Source organism: Centruroides sculpturatus, unplaced genomic scaffold (assembly GCF_000671375.1).
Source record: "Centruroides sculpturatus isolate CEXI.00-Female unplaced genomic scaffold, Cexi_2.0 scaffold1011, whole genome shotgun sequence".
Classification (NCBI taxonomy): domain Eukaryota; kingdom Metazoa; phylum Arthropoda; class Arachnida; order Scorpiones; family Buthidae; genus Centruroides; species Centruroides sculpturatus.
This window is the reverse complement of record NW_019385189.1, coordinates 277,451-287,416: the sequence shown is the minus strand read 5'-3', so window position 1 is coordinate 287,416 and position 9,966 is coordinate 277,451. Positions and strand designations below refer to the sequence as shown.

At 28.4% G+C, this 9,966-nt stretch overlaps 2 protein-coding genes across 2 annotated transcripts in view; one reads left to right on the top strand and one right to left on the bottom strand.

Moving 5' to 3' along the window:
* Positions 1 to 9,078, bottom strand: part of LOC111635932 (carnitine O-acetyltransferase-like) — a 19,323-nt gene extending 10,245 nt beyond the window's left edge. Inside the window, exon 1 of the mRNA XM_023381072.1 lies at positions 8,952 to 9,078. Within this exon, the coding sequence (XP_023236840.1) occupies positions 8,952 to 8,990 (39 nt within the window). The 5' untranslated portion in view covers positions 8,991 to 9,078. The remainder of the gene's footprint in view (positions 1 to 8,951) is intronic.
* Positions 650 to 2,050, top strand: LOC111635929. Its single transcript, XM_023381070.1, has 2 exons — positions 650 to 1,015; positions 1,314 to 2,050. Exons 1-2 carry the CDS (start codon positions 826 to 828, stop codon positions 1,544 to 1,546), a joined length of 423 nt encoding a protein of 140 aa, XP_023236838.1. The 5' UTR covers positions 650 to 825; the 3' UTR covers positions 1,547 to 2,050.
* Positions 9,079 to 9,966: the final 888 nt, after the last annotated feature.

Genomic DNA, 9,966 nt, shown 5'->3' with positions numbered 1-9,966 from the left:
CGTTAGTAACGAATCGTTCGAAAAGTCTAACGAAATAAGAATAACGATGACGTCATTCTCGTTTAACTCGTTCGACTTTACGAACATACCCAATGTTAACTTTACATTCCAGTAAATTCCATAAAAGTTTTTCTTTTCTTGTTTGATGCAGAAGAATCAGTTCTACTTCGTTTGGATGACATAGTAGAGTCTCTCGAGTCTCCGCAGATATAACAAACACAGAAATAAATAACACAAAATTAATTGTAGTTATATGTCGATTCCGCGCGACACGTCCGAACATGTAAGATGAACAATAGTGTCGGGAAATGAGTAATCAAGAGTTGCGTGGCGCTCAAACAAAAGACTAATCGACGAGATTTGAAAATCGCGTAACTCCGGGTTCGCGTAAGTCGGGGTAGCGTAAGTGGAGGTATTACTGTACTTAATATCGTTATCTTTGGTTAAATTCAGGGTTTGAAAATTTGTTTTTTTCTTTAAATAAAACAATAATACGCGTTTTATTTAGATACCTTTGTTTTTTTGTTTTAAAACAATTTTATATTAATTGTAAAATACTGTTTTAAAACAATGTTTTAATTTAAAAAAAAAACGTTTTATTACATAAATTTATTAAATAAAATTTTATGACTTGTGAGTGAAACGTGGAAAATGGGAAATGGGGGATTTTTCTCACTCTCATGGGTCATGAAAGCACGTGACATGCAACTTTTAACACTTCCTGACAGCCAGTTTATTATGTTAGCAATACAGCTAACGTATTCTAATATTACTTGAATGGAAAAAACATTATTATTATTATAGTTGTTACTTGTTAAGTGAAAAATGTGTGCAGGAAGAAGGCTTGATAATATCTGGAATAAGTACAAACTAATTTCCGGAAATCCAGGAAAACCGGTATGCAGGATGCAATGCAAAATATGTACGAAAGAAATTATTGGATTAGTAACTCGTATGGAAGAACATATTGAAGGTAACCACCTACAGGATGGTATACAGAAATTGCAACAGCTGGGTGAGTATTTTGAACCATTGTAATTTTTAAAATTTTCTATAGCTTGCTGTAAAGTTTTACATAACTCAATTTGTATAGTATACAATTACATATCGTAATCATTGTGAACTGTGAACATGCAGAAGTGTGTAAATTATTAGACTCAAGCATAAAGTGTTTCTTATCCTAAACTGTATCATTTTATATTGCACTGGTCTGACTTGAGTCTAATAATTTTCACACGTCTATATATAGTAGTAATATTAAAAATTTACACCTAATTAATAATTAATTTATTGTTTCTATATTTATTTTCTAGATTGGCTGGAGTCAGCAAGTCAGGAGCCTGAGTCTGAGACCAGTGGGAAGAGCTCCTCCACCAGTTCTGGCTCCACTAGTGGCACTGGCACTGTATCACAAAACAAAGTGACTTTGCAACGCATTGATTCCTTTATTGTGAAAATGTCAACTAATCAAAAAACGCAATTGGTTTTCCAATGCGCAAAATTTATATATGCCACCAATTCAGCCTTTACTCATGTAGAACACTAAATTTATAAAAATTTTTCAGATGTTGCGACATGGATATGACCTTCCACACAAAAAAGAAGTTGGGGGATTCTTGCAGGACACTGTATACAATTCCATTGACAATGAACCAGGTGACGAGTTAAAGGCTATTACAGTCTGTATGGCTATTGATGGGTGGAGTAATGTCCATTATAAACCAGTGATTTTGTGTGTGTGACTAATCCTAATGGAACAGTTCATTCGAATGACTCAGTTGATACAGGCGCAGAAATCCACACAAACTACTTAGAAATTATTGCAACTGTAGCAATAAAAAATGCAATCAAAAGTATGGCTGTAAAATAAGAATTTTTTCTATGGGCTTGATCATTCAAAACTTAGAAATTGTCTTGGACAGGAAAAGGCAGCAAAGTTTGTTAAAGTTTTGAAGCACCTAAACAAATACTAATGAGAATTGTACATTTCTGAAAAAAAGAAATTCTCCAAGCTGAAGAAACTACGGCTGTCAATCCTGTTTTGTTATTTGTACATGTGAATTTTAAAAATGCCATTCCATAAAGAAACATTTAAAAATGCTATATTTTATATTAAATAAAACATTCTGCACATTCTTGAGTCTTAGGCTGAAGTTTTTCTGCTTTTTTCAATTTTACTATATCAAGAGTTTTATTTCCAAAAACACATGTTTTAAATGTTTTAAAACATCTTTTTAAATCATGCCAACCCTGGTTAAATGTCATCTTAATATAATATATATATATATTTTATTTTTACATTTTAAATATGAAGAAAAATAATCTATTTTCAATATAAATTTAAGAAACCTTGGTACTATTCCAAGTGATATTATTATATTTCAGGAGAATCATTACGTGAAACTAAAATGAAAAATAAACTAAAAATTGTAAGAGTACAAATAGAGAATGAGCTTCTATGAGTCTAAATTAAACTATGTAACAATTCGGAAAGATTATGGGCAAGAAAGAGTTGAAACTATAGCATATATTCAGGATAATAATTTTTCAGCGCAATCTGTAAGGAAATTATATTTATTATTTAAAATTAATGAGAAATTTCTCATGTTGAATCATATTTTGACTAAAAGCACGAACGTTAATCGAAAAATGACTTAATTATCATAATTTAATTAATAAATACTGCATTTATATTATTTATCATTATTATTTTTACTTTCCCGGCTGTTATATAACAGAGGGAAATTATGACGATCGGTCAATATATGAACCGCAAGATTTCGACATTTTTGGACTTAGAACACCTAAAAACATCGAGAAATACAAAAGAATTCGAGGGTTTATTCTGTATGTATGGATGTTAGTGTGTGTCCGGGGGACACGATTTTGTTCACCCTGTTTGAAGCTTAATAACTTCTGTGCCTTTTGTCGAAATTTTCTAAAGTTTACAGAAAAATTTGATTCTTAAAGAGATTGATGCTGCTAAATTTCGGTGGTTAAAGGTCGATGGGGTAGGGAGATAAAGGGAGTCGTGTGTCGTATCACGAGTAGTATTGGCATTTTACTCGTTACAGCCTTTACAAATTTTTATAAAACTCGTCTCTACACTGAAAATTAGGCTTTTTGCAATTTTATAATACTTAAAAATATAAAAACTTTTTTTTAATGAAATATGATAACATATGGCGCCACGAAACTTTTGAAAAGAGCTGATGTCATTGCTAAAATAGCTGAAATTTGCCCCCTCAAAAGCTCAAAAATGTTCACCAATACTTCTTATGTAGTTGCGAAAATAGTTTTTCATAAACATTTTTCATCTGCTTAAAAAAATCTTAAAAACTATCGTGTATATTTTATCTTTTGCTTTATTTGACTGCCAAAGAAAAAGTATATACAACCCTCGATTGAAGAATCTCGAGGATCAACAACAACAACAAGAAAGAAAGGATTAGAGGATTTATGTATATGAAAAAATTTATCCAAAAAGTAATAACTGTAAGAAAATGGATATTGGAATCATCGGCAAAATAGCGGTCACAGCGGACAAGAAGATAGAAACTGTCAAAAACGGACCGTCCTGTCGGTGTTTGAACTGACTGTTGAGAGCTACGGTATTATCACAAATAATACATTTTAGAAAATTAATCAATAACATAATGATGTATACAATTGAACCGTCAATAACGGACACCTATTAAAGGCGAACAATGTTTAATTCATACGTAAAAAATAACCTCCAAATAACGCTACTCCTATCTTCTTTTATGTACCCGTCAGTGGCTGTTGACGTGAGCACCTTAACGCCCTTATGTTTTATTCTTGATAATTAATATTCACGTAGAAATAAAAGTAAATCCAATATTAAAACAAAAATTAGAACATAAAAATTTTCGCCTAAATCACACCATAAGACGTGTTTCTATAGCAAAACTACTACAAATATATAAAATAATTTTAAATAGATGCTTTTAATTATAAAATATAGCTTTAGAAATACTAAATTTGTAAAATTTTTTTATCTCAAAAGAAGTTGCGGTTTTAGCAGGCTGTGTATTAGTTACCCCAAAACTCAAATATATCTCGAGAGTTTCGTCATTTGTACTAATTATATATGAAAAGACTAGAAAAACGGTTCAAAACAAAAATTTCTATTCCATATAGAATTACGAAATTTGCTGAAGTCATAGACAACGTTTAATAGAAGGAAACTAAATTTTACCCCATTCAAATCCGTGTATAATAAGTTAATTAATGATTATTAATTCATTGCACTAGTCAGTCTCAGGTGCAGGGTTTATTGGAAGGTTTGACTCTAAATATCATACAGAAAATTTCTAATATTATAAGTTAAAAGAAGTTATGTAATTAAAATTCGTTAATATTTGTTATTAACTTAAAGTATTAAATAAATAAAATTACTTTTTAGAAAATCTCTTACCAAAAGTTTACAAGCAGAATTCAGTTTGGAAATTCTCATTTCAAATAATTTTATAATGAATTTACTAAAGTAAAAAAAATGGAGAATTATAATGATAACTGTATGTATCTGACATCCGTCAATGTATTTGTATTGAAGACATAAAACAAACAACCAATCAGAGCGCTCGTATAATATCGAAACCACTTCCTAGAGTTTTTAGTTGGAATTTTGTGATTACACTTATCCTTTTTTTTTTTTTGTTATTGTTCCGCTTGTGTTATGAAAAAAAGTTACAATTTCCAGACTTTCAAAATAAATGAAAACAAATCTTTAACAGTTATATAGAAATAGGAGAACTAGAAATTTATTTTTTCCTGTCGTCTTCGCGGTTGTTTTTTTTTACTTTTTGTAATTATTTAATTTTATTATAGTAGAGAAAAGAAACTTATGTGGTTTGAAATATAGTTACGTGAAACTAAAATGAAAAATAAACTAAAAATTGTAAGAGTACAAATAGAGAATGAGCTTCTATGAGTCTAAATTAAACTATGTAACAATTCGGAAAGATTATGGGCAAGAAAGAGTTGAAACTATAGCATATATTCAGGATAATAATTTTTCAGCGCAATCTGTAAGGAAATTATATTTATTATTTAAAATTAATGAGAAATTTCTCATGTTGAATCATATTTTGACTAAAAGCACGAACGTTAATCGAAAAATGACTTAATTATCATAATTTAATTAATAAATACTGCATTTATATTATTTATCATTATTATTTTTACTTTCCCGGCTGTTATATAACAGAGGGAAATTATGACGATCGGTCAATATATGAACCGCAAGATTTCGACATTTTTGGACTTAGAACACCTAAAAACATCGAGAAATACAAAAGAATTCGAGGGTTTATTCTGTATGTATGGATGTTAGTGTGTGTCCGGGGGACACGATTTTGTTCACCCTGTTTGAAGCTTAATAACTTCTGTGCCTTTTGTCGAAATTTTCTAAAGTTTACAGAAAAATTTGATTCTTAAAGAGATTGATGCTGCTAAATTTCGGTGGTTAAAGGTCGATGGGGTAGGGAGATAAAGGGAGTCGTGTGTCGTATCACGAGTAGTATTGGCATTTTACTCGTTACAGCCTTTACAAATTTTTATAAAACTCGTCTCTACACTGAAAATTAGGCTTTTTGCAATTTTATAATACTTAAAAATATAAAAACTTTTTTTTAATGAAATATGATAACATATGGCGCCACGAAACTTTTGAAAAGAGCTGATATCATTGCTAAAATAGCTGAAATTTGCCCCCTCAAAAGCTCAAAAATGTTCACCAATACTTCTTATGTAGTTGCGAAAATAGTTTTTCATAAACATTTTTCATCTGCTTAAAAAAATCTTAAAAACTATCGTGTATATTTTATCTTTTGCTTTATTTGACTGCCAAAGAAAAAGTATATACAACCCTCGATTGAAGAATCTCGAGGATCAACAACAACAACAAGAAAGAAAGGATTAGAGGATTTATGTATATGAAAAAATTTATCCAAAAAGTAATAACTGTAAGAAAATGGATATTGGAATCATCGGCAAAATAGCGGTCACAGCGGACAAGAAGATAGAAACTGTCAAAAACGGACCGTCCTGTCGGTGTTTGAACTGACTGTTGAGAGCTACGGTATTATCACAAATAATACATTTTAGAAAATTAATCAATAACATAATGATGTATACAATTGAACCGTCAATAACGGACACCTATTAAAGGCGAACAATGTTTAATTCATACGTAAAAAATAACCTCCAAATAACGCTACTCCTATCTTCTTTTATGTACCCGTCAGTGGCTGTTGACGTGAGCACCTTAACGCCCTTATGTTTTATTCTTGATAATTAATATTCACGTAGAAATAAAAGTAAATCCAATATTAAAACAAAAATTAGAACATAAAAATTTTCGCCTAAATCACACCATAAGACGTGTTTCTATAGCAAAACTACTACAAATATATAAAATAATTTTAAATAGATGCTTTTAATTATAAAATATAGCTTTAGAAATACTAAATTTGTAAAATTTTTTTATCTCAAAAGAAGTTGCGGTTTTAGCAGGCTGTGTATTAGTTACCCCAAAACTCAAATATATCTCGAGAGTTTCGTCATTTGTACTAATTATATATGAAAAGACTAGAAAAACGGTTCAAAACAAAAATTTCTATTCCATATAGAATTACGAAATTTGCTGAAGTCATAGACAACGTTTAATAGAAGGAAACTAAATTTTACCCCATTCAAATCCGTGTATAATAAGTTAATTAATGATTATTAATTCATTGCACTAGTCAGTCTCAGGTGCAGGGTTTATTGGAAGGTTTGACTCTAAATATCATACAGAAAATTTCTAATATTATAAGTTAAAAGAAGTTATGTAATTAAAATTCGTTAATATTTGTTATTAACTTAAAGTATTAAATAAATAAAATTACTTTTTAGAAAATCTCTTACCAAAAGTTTACAAGCAGAATTCAGTTTTCATGTTCAGATAGACATTTTTAGAATATAATTTTAAAAAATTTGAAGTAAATATAAACTAAACATCACCCAACTCATATTTTCTATTCATCTACAGGTAATAACAATCTATACCATTTTATAACCTAACCGTCTTAAACTTTATTTACTTTATAACTGCTTTATTTTATTTCATACTGCAACCCTTGTAAACAGAGTCTACTCAGTCAATTTACCAATATTTTTTTTAATATCAATTTGTAACCAATAATCAACCATTTAAGTTCAAAAAGTTTTTTTAATGTTATATGTATTGTTTTGTGTGATGCAATTCTTATCTGTCTTTCTTTTGTAAAGTGTAATGACTGAAGAGGGGTTATAAAAACTCGAAATGCATTTCCTCCAGTAAAACCTATATCAACAACTGCTATTTGTATGATGTATTATTAAGAAAAGCCAATAGCTTTTAATTTTTTGAAATCCACAACAAAACCAGTAACGGAACGTTTAATTTAATAAACTTCCTTTCTATCAAACTAAAGTTATTATTAAACTATATCCAATGTAAAAAATATTACATTTGACAAAAATAAGAATTGACTTATTTCTTTTACTTCTAATTTAAGTATAATTTGTTAATACATTTTGAAATTTTATGCAAATATAATTCACACGTGCCTATAAAGAATAATTTAATTGAATATATGATATTATCAGAAACTATGGTTTTATTATACATTTAGTTTAAATTTACTTCAGATATTTCGAATCATTCATATTATAATTTAGAGTTAATAGAATATTTAAATGTAAAAGTAGCACGTTCTCGAGCATTTGTAAAAATTCAGAAAGTTTTGAATTCTTCAAAAATATTTAATACAAGAAAAAAGAAAGGAATTGTCTTTATAATCGAACGTCAAAACTAAATGCATTTCATTACTTACAGTAACTAATTGACTGATGTTAAAAATTGGATTGAAAGAGCTTCTAATGATATTGCACAAAATGATTTATATAATGAGAGTGATTTCAAAATGATAAATTATAATTAGATTAACTTTAAAACATAAAGAGTTAGTTTAGTATAACAGCAAAGAAACGATTACGTTGATAATTTCAAAAGATATTTTAAAATTTATATTCACAATAGTTAAAAAAATTAATTATTTTTGAAGTTTAAAAATGGTAGAATAATTCAAAAATACTCTTTTTGAACGAAAGTATAAAAAATTAATAATCTTATCTCCAATGAAAATTTTAGAAACGGGAAACCTATCTAAAAATAATCGAGATGTAGATAATATGTTAAAGTAAAGCTATGTTCTAAAATTAGATGTACAGTACAGTACATCTAGTCGAAAAACATTAATAATGAGGCTAATAAAGATACAAATATTTCCGAACAAAATGTTATCAGAACGGATATGATTGTAAAACAAAAACTAACGTAAATATGTCACTGGTCGAGGAATTAAGAACTACATATGCTGACAATTGACAGAAAAAAAAAACAAAAAAAAATATTTGAGAGTGTAGAAAATAGCACAAAACATATTTAGAAATTCTTTATAATGGTTTTTCAACAATAAATTCATCTTCCACTGCTAACGAACGAAATTTCTCTAGCTGTTCCTTTCAAAAGCGGACTGTCCGTCCGTGTTTTGCACGGACAGTTGAGAGCTCTACTATTATCATAAATAATACATTTTACCAAATTAATCACTAACATAATGATGTATACAATTGAACCTCCAATAACGAACACCTCTCAACGGCGGACAATTTAAAAAAAAAACATTAAACAAAAATGCATATAAAATAACTTCCAAATAACGCTACTCCTATCAACGACTGTTTTTTTTTTTTATGTACCCATCAGTGGTCGTTGATAAGAGGTTATACAGAAAATTTCTAATATTATAACTTAAAAGAAGTTATTTAATTAAAATTCATTAATTTTTATTATTAACTTAAAGTATTAAATAAATAAAATTACTTTTTAGAAAATCTCTTACCAAAAGTTTACAAGCAGAATTCAGTTTAGAAGTTCTCATTTTAAATAATTCTATAACGAATTTACTAAAGTAAGAAAATGGAGAATTATAATGATAAGTTTATATATCTAACACCTGTTGATGTATTTATATTGAAGACATAAAACAAACAACCAATCAAAGCGCTCGTATAATATCGAAACCACTTCCTAGACTTTTTAGTTGGAATTTTGTGATTGCGCTTATCTTTTTTTTTTTTTTTTTATTATTATTAGTCCGCTTTTGTTATGATAAAAGCTGCAATTTTCAGACTTTCAAAATAAATGAAATCAAATCTTTAACAGTTATTGAGAAACAGGAGAACTAGAAATTTATTTTTTCCTGTCGTCTTCACGGTTGTCTTTTTTTTTTTTTACCTTTTGTAATTATTTTATTTTATTATTGCTGAGAAAAGACACTTTTACTTACGTGCTTTTAAATATAGAAATGTTTTAAATGAAGTGCTATCAAAAAGTACTCAATTAAATTCAACATAACTTACAACCGTTGTTTTTTATCCTATGTTTAAAAGAAATTTTTGAAAATGTACGTTATTATGGTTTTAAATATATATGTAAATTATAATAGCTATAAAAAGAAAGTATTTACGGAAAAATTTTAATTGTATACAAGAAATTTGTAAGAAATATGAATGTAAGATTATTAAATTATAAGTATTTGTGTGAGTTGCTGTTTCTTAACAAAATTTATGTAAATAAAAACTACTATTGAGTTACAATTTGAAAAAATTATAGGCCTATAAATTCCCACTGTTAGTCTGTCTGTCTGTCCTTTCTTAATCTCGAGAACGGAGTTAGATAAATGAAAACAGAACTAGTTACAGAAAGTAGAGGGAAGAAAGGCTCTGACTAACTATATGAAAATCTCTGCTACAAACCGAATGTCACATCATTTCAATTCAAATATTTTCCCCTGAAAGGAGTTAGGTAGATGTTCGGTATGACTCTTTTGTTAAAGGAAAAGTGTGATGTGCAGG